At 33.9% G+C, this 16,387-nt stretch overlaps 1 protein-coding gene and 1 long non-coding RNA gene across 3 annotated transcripts; one reads left to right on the top strand and one right to left on the bottom strand.

Annotated features, from left to right (window-relative positions):
* Positions 1-8,632: 8,632 nt before the first annotated feature.
* Positions 8,633-13,812, bottom strand: LOC120090460 (Tetratricopeptide repeat (TPR)-like superfamily protein). Of its 2 annotated transcripts, XM_039048141.2 has the most exons (4): positions 13,140-13,812; positions 11,488-12,726; positions 9,315-9,368; positions 8,633-9,232 (listed from the first exon to the last, which is right to left on the bottom strand). In XM_039048141.2, the coding sequence occupies exons 1-2, from the start codon at positions 13,548-13,550 to the stop codon at positions 11,605-11,607; spliced, it is 1,533 nt and encodes a 510-aa protein (XP_038904069.1). In that variant the 5' UTR covers positions 13,551-13,812; the 3' UTR covers positions 8,633-9,232; positions 9,315-9,368; positions 11,488-11,604. The 2 variants fall into 2 exon arrangements, with proteins under 2 accessions (XP_038904069.1, XP_038904068.1); XM_039048140.2 differs by lacking the exon at positions 9,315-9,368.
* Positions 13,813-15,466: 1,654 nt separating this feature from the next.
* Positions 15,467-16,020, top strand: LOC120090462 (uncharacterized). Its single transcript, XR_016524859.1, has 2 exons — positions 15,467-15,655; positions 15,779-16,020. It is a non-coding gene; the product is annotated as an uncharacterized LOC120090462 (long non-coding RNA).
* Positions 16,021-16,387: the final 367 nt, after the last annotated feature.

Genomic DNA, 16,387 nt, shown 5'->3' with positions numbered 1-16,387 from the left:
ATTCCCATTGATCTCCTCAGGCACCAGGACTCTACTATTTTTTGTAGCTTGATGATTATCACACTCTACAGTGTGAAATCATACCCCATTAACAATGTGTTGGGTTATACAATCTTTCTAGGCTCAATTAATCAAGATCAATCCTGAGATGGTGAAGAAATGGCTGAGGAGGGCTCTGTTAAATCCTCGAAATGCTCGTTACTCGATGAAATTTTCCTTATATCCACGATGAGTTTTTGTTCTTCGCTCGATGGAACTCGACAAGTGTTGATCGTTACTCGATTCTACTCGATGAGTATTAATCTTTACTCGAAACAATACGAAGATGAAAACTTTTGACTCAATGCTACTTGATAGAAGAAATTCGTGGCTCGTTCCAACTCAATACTTTGAAAATATTATGATTTGATAACAAGATCGTGTTTTTGTTGAATTTACAGAGAGACAAATGAAAATTGAAAGAAGAAGATAAAGAGAAGAAGAAGAAACATGCAGAGTTACGTGTGTCGGCCAATAAGCCTACGTTCATGGGAAGATTCACTTTCTTTCTCACTTAAAGATTGCTTACAACAGTTGTTGTTTACAAAAAAATAGAAAGTACGATAATCTTTTTTGTGATTTGATCAGTGGTATTTATAACACATACCATCTGACTGTTACAAGATAAGGTTAGTTATGTAAACTAAACTAGCTGAAAAGGTATTTGAGTCACGATTTTTACAAATTCTCCACCTTGACTCTAATGTCTGTAATCTTCTGATCTTCCTAATTCTGACCATTCTGTTTACCTTGTGCCTAGAAGTTCGAAACCAACTTGTTCTAGACATTTGACCAATGTAAGTTTTAATATTGGTTTTGTCAACATGTCTGCTGCGTTCTCTGATGTGTGAACTTTTAAGACTTCTATTTCCCCTGTCTCTACTTTGTCTTTGATGAAATGATACTTTATATCAATGTGTTTTGTTCTAGTGTGGTATTGTGAATTTCGGGATAAATGTATAGCACTTAGGTTGTCACAGTAGAGTTTTACCATTGTTTGACTTAATCCAAAATCTTTCAGCAATCCCTTAAGCTACAATGCCTCTTTAATTGCTTTAGTTAATGGCATATACTCAGCTTCTATTGTAGATAAAGCCACTATAGGTTGTAATGTGGCTTTCCAGCTAATTAGATTAGGACCATAAAGGAATAGATAGCCTGTTAGAGACCTCATTTTGTCCAAATCACTAGCATAGTCCATATCTACATATCCATATAGTTCTAAGTTTGGTTCAATTAATTTTGGTAGACTAGTCTTGAGTTTTTAGACCAAATTAAATATCTTAGGATCCATTTAGTGGCCTCCCAGTGTCTTTTACCTGGGTTAGACATATACTTACTAACAAGGCTAGCTGAGTATGAGAGATCAGGTCTGGTAGAAATCATTAAATATAATAGGCTTCCTACTGCCTGACTATAGGTTATAACAGGCATCTGTTTTTTATGTTCTAGGTCAGAATCTTTAGGAGAGTTGGCTGAGGATAACTTGAAGTGTTGAGCAATAGGCAAGGTTATAGGTTTAACATCACTTAGATTGAACCTTTTTAGGATATTCTCACAATAGTTAACCTTTTAGATGTTTGTGTTTCTATCATAGCTTTCCATTCTTTAAACTTCCCAAAGACTTGGTCCTTAGTTTTAAGGAAGTATATACAACTTTTTCTAGAAAAGTCATCTATTAAGGTTAGAAAATACCTTGAACTACTAAGGCTTGATGTAGGAGATGGTTCCATAGGTCAGAATGAACACAGTCAAATGTTTCTTTGGTGGTATGCTGAGATTTTGTGAAGCTCTGTCTGGTAGCTTTCCCTAAAATATAGTGTTCATAGAAGAAAAGATGCTCATTGATCCCTTTAGGAATTATACCCCGTTTAGACAGTGCTTGCATCCCTTTTGCACTGATATGGGATAATCTTTTGTGCCACAAGTTTGCCTCTGTCAAGTTTGCTATTGAAACATTGTAGGCACTAGTCATCATCTCTACTCTTCTTATTATATAGATATCATTGACTTTTTCACCAATCAACACTACCTTAGAACCCTTAATCACTTCTAGGATTCCATCATTTCCTCTGCACTCACACCCAATGGAGCCAAGCATACCCAAAGATATCAAATTTCTTTTGAGTAAAGGTGCATGTCTCACATTTCTAGAAGCTTGATTGATCCATCCTTTAGCTTTAAGGATACTGAACCAACCCCTTTGATTTTGCAGGCTTCATTGTTCCTCATGTACATAGATTCTCCATCCACATCCTTGTAGATATTAAACCAAGGTCTAAAAAGTGTCATATGATAGGTACAACCAAAGTCAAGTACCTAGTCATGCTTCCCAAGAGGACTTATTTGGTTGGTTTTGTTTCTAGTAGAGGCTAAGGCATCAGAATAAAAATAGGACCCTTCAGACACTGAGGCTTCTGGCTGTTTTCCTTTCTGATCCTTCTCTTTTTCTTGGTTTTTCCTTTTTAGGCTGTAGCAATCCCTCATTAAGTGTCCTTTCTTCTTACAGTAATTACATCTCAGTTTGGTTTTTTAGTTTATGCTCTTCACCAGACTGATTTTTAGTCTCTTTAGAATGTTTCTGCTTTTCTTGCCCTTGACAAATAGCCCTTCTGCACCAGGCTATTCCTTTTTTATTGTATAAAGCTCCAACTCCCTAGTTCTCAATGCTGAAATAATAGCATAAATGGTAACTAACTCTCTTCCATATTTCAAGACATTATTTACCTCCTTATAGGCATCAGGTAGAGAGTTCAACAAAACAAAGGCTTTATTCTCATCGCCAATCTTTTCACCAAAACTCTTGAACTCAAAAACTATCTTTTTAAACTCATCAAGATTGTTTGACAGTGTTTTAGTAGAATCCATCTTAAAAGTGAATAACTTTTCCCTTAAAAACATCTTGTTAAGCAAATCCTTAGTTTCCTAGAGATCTTCCAGCTTGACCCACATTTTGTAAGCCGTGTCTTGATCGATCACCTATCTCAAGATGCTATCACTGAGATTAAGAACTAAAGTTCCATAGGCAGTAAGTTCCATATCTTCCCTTTCTTGAGCTGTTAACGTAGGTGGCAGAGTCAATGGGTCTAAAAGGGCTTGATGAGCTCTTTGTTGTCCAAGAATAGCCTTGATTTTGGCCTTCTACATACCAAAATCACCCTTTCTATCAAATTTTTCTATCTCAAATCTAGCAACAACTATCACTAACCTGGAAAAAATGTCGGGAACGATTTTCTTGAGTATCTTGATGCTTCAAGAATGCTGATCTTGATGATCTTCAAATGCTCTGATACCAAATTTTGTTGGGTCATACAATCTTTCTAGGCCCAATTAATCAAGATCAATCTTGAGATGGTGAAGAAATGGCTGAGGAGGGCTCTGTTAAATCCTCGATGTGTAAATACTCGTTACTCGATGGAACTCGACAAGTGTTGGTCGTTAATCAATGCTACTCGATGAATATTAATCTTTACTCGAAACAACTCGAAGATGAAAACTCTTGACTCGATGCTACTCGATAGAAGAAATTTGTGACTCGTTCCAACTCGATACTCTAAAAATGTTATGATTTGATAACAATATTTTGTTTTCGTTGATTTGCAGAGAGACAGATGAAGATTGAAAGAAGAAGATAAAGAGAAGAAGAAGAAACATGCAGAGTTACGTTGTTCGGCCAATAAGCCTACGTCCATTAGAGGATTCACTTTCTTTCTCACTTGAAGATTGCTTACAACAGTTGTTGTTTACAGAACAATAAAAAGTACGATAATCTTTTTTGTGTTCTGATTAGTGGTATTTATAATACATACCATCTAACCATTACAAGATAAGGTTAGTTATGTAAACTTAACTAACTGAAAAGGTATTCGAGTCACGATTTTTACACAATGCATCCATTGTAAGAGCGCACCTCAGATGAAGATCCCATTGCAAGTGAAAAGAAATCGTCAGAGAGATCTTTTCTATCACATCATTGTAGAACCTGATAATTAATTATACGTTAAAAATGACTATAAAAATGAATCACCTCTCAACTTCCAATACTATGTATACTTAAGATCTGAACCAATCGAAAAATTTGTTCTGATGTCTTATATAAAAGTCAAAGGCGCTTCGAGCTTCACGACGAATTAACCTTAAGTGTTGCCTAGAATTGATCATTAGAAAGTTATATCAAAGAATTTATCTTAGAACTTAGAAACTTATAAAGTTTGAAATGTACTTGCGATTATCTATTATTTCTTTAAAATTGTTGAGAATGTACCAATGTGCAATACTCTTTTCCTCTGCCCATAATGTCCGTAAAGTTGACAGTCCTAATGGTCGTACTCTCTGCCTAAATAATTTAAATTCACCAAATATCTCATGATCGGGAATGTTATCATCATTTTGTTCATCTTTATTGAATCTCATTTCAATCCCACTTAGATATTGTGAACAAAAGTTCCATGATTTATTCATTACATATGCTTCCAATATAGACCCCTCAGGATGTACTTTGTTACGTACAAATTGTTTTAATGTTCGTAAACTTTTTTAATAGGATACATTTAACTGTAACTAATCACACCCACCACTTTGGTTTCTATGGTAGATAAACAACAAGGTGTACCATTACATCGAAGAAGACAGACAAGAATATTTTCTCCAACTTACAAAGTATGACTATGATGTCTGCTTATATTCGATTCAAATCACTTACACGTATTGTTTTTGCACATAAGTCGTGAAAGAATGCACACAATTCACCAATAGTAGTGGACATGTTCTTCGGTAGGTATGCTCGAATACAAATAGAGAGTAGTCTAGGAAGCAACACATGGCAGTCGTGTGTTTTCGGCCTCGATATTTTTTCATCTTTGTCATTCACACATCATGATATATTAAACACGAATCCATTAGGAAATTTCACCGATTTCAAATACTTACAAAACAAAATCCGTTAAGTGTATACTCTTGAACTCTGGGAGAGAGACCTTAAAAAAAGTTCAAGAAGCTATGGGTTAATGTGTACGTTGCATGTGGTTTTACAAATCTATTATCCACTTGTACCAAATGTAAGTCCTTTCTTATCTTCAAATATTGTAGGTCTAACCGAGCGTTTGTTGTATCCGTTGTTTTTCCTTCAATATTTAACAATCCAATTTATGTCATAACAATAGTCTGGACCAATATGGAAGTTGGAAAAAAAAATACTTTTCTTAGTCCAGTTCAGAATTTGATTTTTTTTTTTTTTTTATCTTGCTTTGATGGATGTTTACTAAGTAAAGGAAAGTTCAACATATTTATCTTTTGTAAGATCTCTAACTGGAGAAGGAGGTCTACGTTCAACTTTTTCACTGTGTTACTTACTTCTATGCCAATTATGAATCTCTGGAAGATAACGTCGATGTTCCATAAATGATATTTTCCCTTTTATCTCGAAGGATGAATTATCTTTTTTGCATATGGGACATGCTTGATAACCTTTTGTACTCCACCCAGATAAGTCATTGTATGCAGGGAAGTCATTAATAGTCCACAATAAGGTCGCATATAGTTGAAAAAACTCACAAGTAACATAATCATAAGTTTGCACACCAATAGTCCGTAATTCTTTCAAATATTCAATCAACGTTTGCAAGTAAACATCAATTTCTTTTCTAGAAGATTTTGGACCATATATGAGTAAAGACATGAAGAAATTTGTTTTCTTCATGCATTTTCAAGGGGGCAAATTATAAGAGATTATCACCACATGCCACATATTATATGAAATACTCACATCTCCAAATGGATTGAACCCACCTGAAGCTAATCCCAATAGAACATTTTGAGGATCTAAAGCGAAATGAGGAAATTCATGATCAAAATGTTTCCACCCCTCTGCATTAGCTAGATGTCACAACACATCCTCCGTTTCAACTTGCTTATCTTTATGCCATCTCATGTTGGAAGCACTTTCTTTTGATACAAACAATCGTTTTAATCTTAGTATCAATAGAAAATGACGCAATACCTTATGTGGTATTTTTTTACCCTTGTCATCATTAACTTTGTACCAAGACTCATCACAAATGGGGCATTATTGCAAATCGACAAATTCTTTCCAGTACAATACATAATCAACTTGCACGCATGAATAGACTCATAACCTAGGCCTAAGTCACGCAATTTTTGCTTAGCTACATAAAAAGAAGTTGGTGTAGCGGTGCTGGCTATAAACACTGCTTTTAACAATTTTAGCAACATGTCAAACAATTCGTTACTCTAGTCATTAAGAACTTTGATATGCATCAACTTCACTAAAAATTTCAAGGACGAAAATTGTGAACAACCAGGGTATAGTTCATTATGTGCTTCTGTCATTAAATCATCGAATAAGTTTGTGGTATCTCTTTCTTGACCATTAGAGGACATTTTATTCTCAATCCCTTCTTCATTTGCATTTTCGTTTTCAATTGGAACATGTAGATCGTTTATAAGATTCAACATCTCATTTTCTTTAACAACATTACCCTCTATACTATTTATTTCAACATTGTGTATTGGATGAGTTGTATGACTTTCAAAACCTCTAGATAAGTTAACTGGCTCTCCCTAGTATATTCATTCATAGTATGAGGGAGATATTCCATATGTTAATAGATGTTGCTCCACAACAACTAATTTTAATTATATTGAATTCTTACAATTCTTGCATGAACATTTTATTCGTCTAGAATCATTAACATGAAACTTCGCCACATCTAAAAACTGAGATACTCCTTCTCTACTCCATTGATAACTTATTCCTAAGTTTGATCCATTCTTTATTCATCCTTAAAAACAAACCTTTTCTGACCAACTTGTAATCCAAAACAATAACCTGTATTATTTAGATAATGAACAGTACTAAGATCAAATTGGGCTAGTGTTAATAGATGGTGGTTCATGAATAAAGAGAATGAGAAATAAAATATCATCACATCATCTTTTCATTGAAGGTAAAATATAGCCAAGCCTTACTTTCTTTGAACAAACCTAAGTCTTATTAATATATATATATATATATACATACACACACACACACACACACATATATATCAATTTAAAACGAAAATGTCATTTTCATTAATGGCTAGTAAATTTCAACAATCAAACTGAACAAAACTCATTAATTAACATCTAAACAAATCTCAAGATATAATAAAGGTATTGTTATTAGTCCTCAATAACCTAACACGTAGATGTAGCTCCAATATAAAACAATAAACTCCAAATAAAAAAAAAAACTCCAGCCCAATCAAACATCAGTTCAATCTGAAATAATAAACTCCAAATTACACAAAAATATTGTCCAAAAATATTAAACAAACTAGGTAGATCCAAAACAATAAAAAAAAAAAAATCTCTAGATTTACAAATTTGTTCATCCATACATTTGAAAAAAAAATACTAGATCTATGAATATATATTGAAAAAAAAGAAAAAAACAAGACAACATTACCTAGTTGAGCGTGGAGCAAATGGACGAACGTGCTGTGCTAGGTTTGACCGGACGGACGAATGCGCGGGCAGGCCCCAGACAGACGATGACTTGACGAAAGATTGAAGAATGAAGGGCTGCCAGATGATTTTTCACGCTGTTGTGCTAGGGTTAGAATGGAAAAAATGAGTAGATTTGGGAAAGAAGATGAAGGGCTGGGGATTTAAATGGGAACTCCCGACGGGCTCCCATAGCCTGTTGGGAGTTTGGACTGTGGAGATTGTCCTCCGTTCCCAATGCTTAACAGGCATGATGAGGCGTCGGGAGTTCTTACGAACTCCCAACAAAACGCATACACCTTCGGGAGTTATTTCACACTTCCGACGACATTCTTACTTTGTCGAGAGACGATCTCTCTCCCGACAACCTATGTTCTGACGATTGTTTTAGGCGTCGGAAGAGTCACTATTTCTTGTAGTGAAATTTGATATATCTATTGTATAACTTATATACTTTATACTTGGTATATTAGTCAAAATCCATGAATAATAGCAAATGTACAAGCACTTTTTGACATTATAAATACGGTATATGAATGGTATATATCAATTGTATAACTTGTATACTTTATGTTTGGTATATAAGTCAACCGATATACGAAATATAAAGTATATTAGATGAATGACATACCGAATATAAAGTATATCAAATATATTTATTGATATATGTTGATACACCAATAAGAGTAAATTTGAAATAATAAAAAACGGAAATTTGCTTTAATATTTTTTTTTACTATATTTGTAAAATTTAAAAAACTATTGATAAATTTACAAATTTAAAAATATATATTTTTTGCTATTTTTGCAAATGCCCCTAAAAATACCTCCAAACTTGTGCTTTTGCTAGGGTTTAGTTCATCATTTTTCTTTTTCCTTTTTCTTGTCTAGGAGTGGTTCTTAATATCATTCTCACATTTGTTCCAGCTACCTACATTGTTGGTGAAGAGTATCTAGCTACGAGCAAGGATCACAAGCAAAGATCACCAAGATCTAAACCATAATGCTATGTATAGGATTAACAAAAATTATAATTTAGTATCTATGGTTTTAAAAATTAGAACTTAATCTTTATAGTTTGATAAAGTCTCGTAAATAATTCCTATAAATGTTCATTTTTAAATATAATAGAGGCAGAAGAATTGAACAAGATTTTTTGGTAGCAACATCCGTTACTTTGGCTTCAAGTTACAAGTTTATGGACATGATTCAATTGTAACAATAATAAAAAATAAAAAAAATAAAAATCATACAATGACTTGTTACATTAAATATAGTACAACCTCATTGTAAAAAAAAAAAAAACAATAATAGTAATTATCTTATTTTAAAAGAGAAGAAAATATTTCAATCTCAATTCTTTCAAAGAAAAGAAAAAGGGAAAAGGGATGAGTTCGTAGCATGGAGACGTCGTCCATGGCATCAAACAAAACACTCCGAAAAGTAGTGCGCGTGCAATTCATCCGTGGCTTGCGTGATATATGTTGAAAATCTTGTAGCGTTGAGACACTCGCAACACTACACTCTCATGGGTGGTGTGGCTTGTGCAACATCACGATACTGCCCCTCGAGTCTTAAGCTCGATTTCTTCTTCCTTTACTTGATTCCTTCAATTGATCTTGTCCAATTGACTCATTTTTCTCGATATATTCTTTAAATTTTCTGTTTTGCTCCAAATGCTTGATTTCTACCAAATAAACAAATATGTATGTAAAATTCATCAAGTAGACATCAAAACCAACCATAATTAAGTCTCAAAAACAACTCACTGTGTATCCTATCAACAGTAGTTTGTAGCGATCAGTGCAATGATGAAGCCTGGCCTATAGCAAGAGAAGCCCAAAAACCGAAACTTTCCATCATTTAGTTCCAAAGGTTCATTTTCAATTTGCAAAAAAGTTAATTTTTTTTTTTTTTTCCTCCTAATATCCGTGAGTATCTAGACTAGCTTATGTACACCATGACTAATCTCAACGAAAGAACCTACTTAACCCTACAATATTTAGGTGTCAAGGAAACCCATAAGATATTAAATCTTAGGTAGGTGGCCACCATGAATTGAACCTATGACTTCTTAACACCCTTTATCAAGGTCAAGCTCCTCATTTACTATTAAACCAACCCATGATTGTTATCATAGATCTCCTAAATGAAAAGTTTATTTAGTTTGCAAGGGATCAAAACTATAGCCAAGCTAGCAAAACAAATACTTCTGCAAGGCATAACTAAGAACATGAAAAAGACATCGAATAACTCCTAACGTCCATTTTCGGGTCATCATTTTAGCACTCTAGTCTATCCATAAGCAAATGTCCTGATTTATACTAGCACAAAAATATTCAGGTAGAATAAATAAACAATACGATCATAGGCTAAAATAGACTAATAGTATTGCAAGAGAACTAATCCTAACTGAACATATCTATAAAAGAATAAGTTCTAACTTCTAGAAATACTACAAGATAAATATTTGAAAACTTGGCCACAGAATACTCAACAGCAGGTAAATAAAAGTTAATCAAATTTTTTATTCCTTAAGCTTTCTGAAAGATAAAGTAAAGAGTAAACCTGGTTCACAATTCCCTCAAGAAAGAAAGGTTAAAAAAAAAAAGTGCATTGAAGTGGGGCTAGAACAAAATAAAGAATGAACTTTATAAACAAGTTTTTTAATTTTAAAAAAAAAAAAACACCAGTTAGGGGTGCAGAACTAAATGCCCGTTTTATGATTTTGAACCAATTTATCTTAATAGATTGCTTCTGGAGTTGTTGGTAGTGCTAGCACTAGCACTAGCAAGACCCTTTGGATTGGATTTCAAGAAAGTTGCCTTCATTAGTTGGTCTTCTCTTTTGTATCCTCTGCCAAAAGGCGAAGGAAAATCTAGATCACTTACCTAGGAGGAAGTTTGCTTGGGGAGTTCCTTCTCCATCTGCCTTTTAGGAAGAAATGACGGTTCTTGTAGTTAGCAGGGGTCTGTGTTTTGTTATGGGTTTTGAGAGAAATAACAAAGTAGAGATGTTCATTTTCCCAGTGGAACCCACACCTAACGAGGCGGGGATTCTCCATCTAAACAAGGAATGGGGGAGGGAGTAAGGGAAAAAAATTTCCCCTAGATTACATTCCCATTCCCTGTCCTCATCCTGTCTCCGGCCCCACCCCGTTAGCCTCTTTATTCTAATAATTTTATGTTATGTTATTATTATTATTATTACATAAATATTATAATTAAATTTCAAGTTTCATTGTTTAATGGTCAATATAATAAATATGTTCGAATTAAATATTTAAATTTAGATTATATATTTGAATAATTTGATTATAAATTATTTTCTTCTCCTAGAAAATTGAGTAATTTCTCTATTAAGTTTCCCTTTGGGCTTCAATTACAAAGACTTCTTGTAATTAGTAATTAAGCAATATTTTATTTTCTTGGTCCCTTTTTTCCTTAGGGGATTATGTGGATTTGGTTTTTTGTGTGCCCTTGTATTATTTCATTTTTGTCCAGTAGAACTAAATTGTTATTAAGAACCAAAACCTTTATGACCCACCAACACCCAAAATAATAAGAGTATAAAATTGTCATAATTGGTTAGATATCCAAAAATAAGCACTGCTTATTTCCCTCTTCAATGCATAATAGCCTACTAGATGTTAATAATAAACATTTTGATAACAGACAATTAAGCCTTAAATCTTCCTTTAACGTAGCTTGTAAGAATAAATGATAAATATAATAATATGTTAATCAATGAAGCGCCTTGAATTTCACTTATATTAATAAGCCCAAATACTCATACCCAAAAAAGAAATAATCTCCCTCTAGCAACACAAGAATAAAAACACACATACACACAGAAAATGTAACAAATAGTCCAAGTAATAGGCATGGGAAGCAAGCAAGGGTAATAAAATGACAGATAATAAGAATGAGATATGATGCATACCTAAGATATCTCAGAAATCTCGGTTCTGCACTTATTCATTAGAAAAACCAATAAGAACAATTGGATAAGTCAATCGTGGAATTTTCATTCCTTCAATCATTCAACTGGAAGAGAACATCAAGATGGAGATGAATCCAAGGGAATCCCATACCCAAGCTTGCACATATAACATACCACCTGGTCGGCCTTGTACCTGCAACCACTTATTACGTAGGCCTTATACAAAATCCAAAAGGTTTTTTTTGTCCAATCCAAGTTGATATTTTTCATTTCATCAAGGACACACTCCATTTCTTCAAACCGCTTTTCTGATGCAAACATAACCATTTTACAATGATATAAAGATCGACAGATTCTCCAACCTGAACATTCAGCACGACTTATAAAGTTCGTTAGCTTGTCCACTGCATTACACCGAAAATAGCTGGCAATAATGGAGCGCATCACATGGACTGTATTTACTGAAGTGCCACGTTCAAATGCCTCGTTTATTGAATTTTCCATTCTCTCTAACCAATCTGCTTGAGCATAGACTCTTATCAATAAGACATTCAACCATGGTCTATATTCTTCTTTTGGAATAAGCTCCAACAAAGCCTCAATCTTTTTGACTTTATCTGTTATAGAACTCCTACCGTATGCACATATCATAGCTCTAATAAGAGGGAAATTCTTGTTGTTGACATGATCTTTTATCAAGTCATGTATCTCTTCCATCTTTTCAAGGTTGTTAGAATGTGCATATCCACGAAGCATTAACAAAAAAGTCTCAGTGTTGGGCTCTACTGAATTCGCCTTCATCTTCATAAAGGTTTGCTCCATTTTATCCCACATCCATGCAGTAACATACCCAGCTATTAGATTATTGTACGTGTTCGCATTAGGGGAGAGATCTAAATCATCTATTTCCTGCATAGTAGCCTCCATATGATCGACTAACATCAAGCGACCAAATACTGATATTAGAATGTTATATGTTACAATAGTAGGAAAACAATCTGCATCCCTCTTAAGATCCCGAAACAATGAGTTGCATTTGTCGGCCAAGCCATTAAACATGTAAGCTCCCATCAATGCGTTATAAATAGAGGTCGCCTTGACCCTTTTATTAAAAGCCTCAGTGAACAACTCCACTGCAAGGCCAATATTTTTAGATCGACCCGCAGTTGTAATTCCCTTAGCATATTCCTCTACAGTTAAAGGACAAGAACTTTCTTGCCTCCTTCTCCAATTAAACACCTAAGTGCAAAAGAATAAGCTGATCAGAAATTTAGTATCGTCAAATTATTTGTCAAGGTCTTGCACATGACTGCCAAGTTGCTTAATGATGTACTATTAAGCATCAAAAGTAATAATTCCACTTCAATGAAATTTCAACATTGCTAAAACATGACTAACCAAACTCAACGTTAACTAAAGCATACTAATCAATTCAAATAATGCATTTAAATTCATTTCACTCAAAATATCATCGAGATGTACTTAACCTCCACATGTAGTACAAAAGAAGAACAATAAATAAAGAAGAAAACCCCCCGTAAGACACAAGTAAAACAAATAACAATTTGACGCAAACTACAATACCTCATAAACATAAGATTTAGACACTACATATGAAGCAATTTTCTTAGAGTATGTAAAATCAAACTCACCTCCAATGCTAAGTGAGGCTGTGAATCCAACTGCTTCAGCAACTCGATAAAAGCAGAACCATCGGTGTGTTTCTGCAAGAGCAAGTCTTCACTGTCTTCCAATATTTTCACTATCTTATCAGAATCCTCTGCGTTCTGAATCAATTCACGACTCACCTCCATGACCTTCCTTTGCATAATACTTCTCGCCAAGATATCATGGTCGGAAGGCTTGTTGGAAAATATTTCAATAATGTAAGGAAATGAAGAGATTGAGGGTGGAGGTGACGAGGGAGAGCGGGATTGAGTATGGAGGCCATGAGGTAAAAAGTAATAATTCGAAGTGTTTGTGATAGAGAAGGCAAAAGGAACAAAAATGTTGCGATTTACTAAGAGCCTACGAGGAACAGAGAACTTCCATAGTTGCTTCATCCTCGGATTGCTTTGTTGGTAAAGGAATTTGCAGTAATCCAGACTGAGTCCCCTCGAAGTAACACACTTTTTAGTGAGAACCAACCTGGAAACTGTTCTATGAACCTAACCATACAGGCAATTTAAGCTTAAGATTTAAAGCTAAATCAAACATTCCTCCAGCCATCTAACTAAGCACTAAGGAATTCTGAGAGTTAGCTATTTACCACCATTGGTTCCGCCTACTATAATTATTACATCGAACCACCAAAGCTTGAGATTAAATTCCTGAAGGTTCAAACTTACCTAAAAGTGATCCGAACGTTTACTCAATAAGAGTCTTCACCCTTCACTCAATGTAATCCCAAGAAATCAATCTGAAATTACACCCAGTGAGGTTCCAAATATTAGCACTTAAACTCGACATGTAAATGGATTGACTTACACCCCTCAAACTTACTAAGTATTGGGTAGTGGGTGTTCAAATCTGAGATCGATAGAACTGTGGGTCAAGCGACCGAAGCGTATCGAAGCAAAAACATATGGCCAACGCTGCTAGAACCAGGGAGAGACGCGCGCCGCCGGTATGTCGGTGGCTGCCGGAGATAACTACCGCTCGCTGGCTGCGCAGACGTCGGGAAAGCGCCTTCAAGACCGTCGGAACACGCTGCTAAACCACCGGAAGATGCTGCTGGAACCCCCGGAACGCGTCTGTCTGAGATCAGTGAAGCTACGGCAAGGATCGAGGGTGAATGGCTGCCTTCGCGAGGTTCGCTGGTCGGAGTTCGCCGCCGGTTGGTATAGATGCCGGAAAACGCCTCTCAGGCGGCTGAGGCTTGAGGGAGAGGGGGAAAAGGTGATCAGGAAGAACGGGTATTAGGTTTTCTTCCCCTTTTTCTTTTCTTTTCCATTTTTTCCACTTTTGATGACCTCATAAATCAAGTTTTTTCCTTTTTGGAATTGTTTTTAGTTCAAGTTTCGTTGGATAATTATTTGATTTTTTATTTTTTTTAAAAAAATTAAGTCGATAGATACTAATTTTACTTAAGTCAAATTTTGAAAAATTAAAAAAAATACTTTTAAAAATATCTATTTTAAATATAAAAAATAAACTAAAATATTTATAAATTATAGTAAAATTTTATATATTTTCAACAGTTTTACCATTTAAAATAATTTTTCTTTTAAAAATTTGTTTTTATTTATAGAATTTGACTAAAAATTCAACTTGAGAGTTTTATTATAATTTTGTACCATATATAATCACAATGTTTGATATTATACATTTTAAATTAAGTTTTATATCACTAAACCAATTCTGCATTATAAAAAAATGTACTATAATTATTCTAAACATAATAATTTCAACTATTTCAAAATTAATTTTGAACCTACTTTAAGACATTTTATTTCAATAATTTTAAACATACTTTAAGCCTTGAGATGTCTAAGAATAAATTGTCTAGAGATTAAAAATAAATGTTTTTGGTTATTCATGGAAATGTTATTAGATTTTTTTGAAAAATATATTATTTGTGTTTCATGCTACACGAGAATATTATTAAGTTTACATATAAATAAATGTTATTTTGAAGGGGGGATTTTTAAATATAAAAAATTGGGTCAAATCATTTACAATTTGTAGCAAAAAAAACATTAAGAATAGTTGTAGTCCAACCAAACCCAAAAATGATGTAAAATACCAAAAAAGCCCAGCCCAAATGAAAAAGAAAAACGGAAAACATAAAACCCGATTAGTTCACCCGATTTTTCCCAACAACAAACACTTCATCTCCTCAAATCGAACAAAACAAACGTTTCGCCTCCCTCCAATCTTGTCGTCTCTGTCAAAATCTTTATTCTTCTTCTTCTTCTTCTTTCATCATGTTGCTTCATGTTCTTTTTTTCCCTACTTATGTCATTTTCTTCCATCGAAGTTGCAGGTACTTTTCTTCCATTGACGTTACTTCATCGACATTGCTGCTTTTTTTTTCCTCTATTTACGTCCTTTTTCTTCTGCTATTCATTTCCATTTTAGTCCGTCTTGGGCCTCTTCTTCTTTTTCTTAATCTTTCTTCCGCAACTGCTTCTTCTACAACTACAACAGTAATTACTTAACATAAAAGGTAGAACTCTTTTTTTTTTTTCTTTTAATCAATTTATGAGTGATTATAGTTATTAAGCCTATTTCTTATTTCTTGTTTAGTAGTAATAATTATTAACCCTAATTTTTTTGTACAAATGGTAAGCAACAACAAAAGGAAGACAGTTAAATGAGAAGAATCATCAAATAAACAAAAGAAGACAAAAACACAAAAGGGAGAACAAGGGAAACTAAAACGGAAGGTATAAACAAACTATGATAGACATTGATAGTGGTATATCACTGTCTATCAGTGATATGAACATTTTCTCATATATGTTTGATGGCTACTATAAACAAACTACTATTAGTGTCTATATATGACATTAAGTATTTTTTTGTTGTCTATCGTTCATACCACTACCAATGTATATACATTATGTTTTCTTAGATACGTTTAGTTGGTTTTGCTATTTCTTTTACGGATGGTGTTTTTATCATTCGTAGACTACTTATAATTGTCATGCTTTTGTATATAAAGAAGTACTTGATAGACAGTGATAGACACCATCACTGCCTATCACATTTCATGATTTGCAATAGATAGTGATAGAATTCAGACTTCCATCACTGTCTATCGATGATAGACAATGATGGAAGTCATTAAATGATAATAGTGAGTGATAGTTAATGATAGAATATAGACATATATCACTTGTTTATTGCTAATAGTTGTATGATTAAACATGTGAAACAAGAACATGAACATCAAACA

Source organism: Benincasa hispida, chromosome 11 (assembly GCF_027475165.1).
Source record: "Benincasa hispida cultivar pf3 chromosome 11, pf3_genome.v1.1, whole genome shotgun sequence".
NCBI lineage: Eukaryota > Viridiplantae > Streptophyta > Magnoliopsida > Cucurbitales > Cucurbitaceae > Benincasa > Benincasa hispida.
The sequence above is the reverse complement of the archived record's forward strand: the minus strand, read 5'-3'. Positions and strand labels throughout refer to the sequence as shown.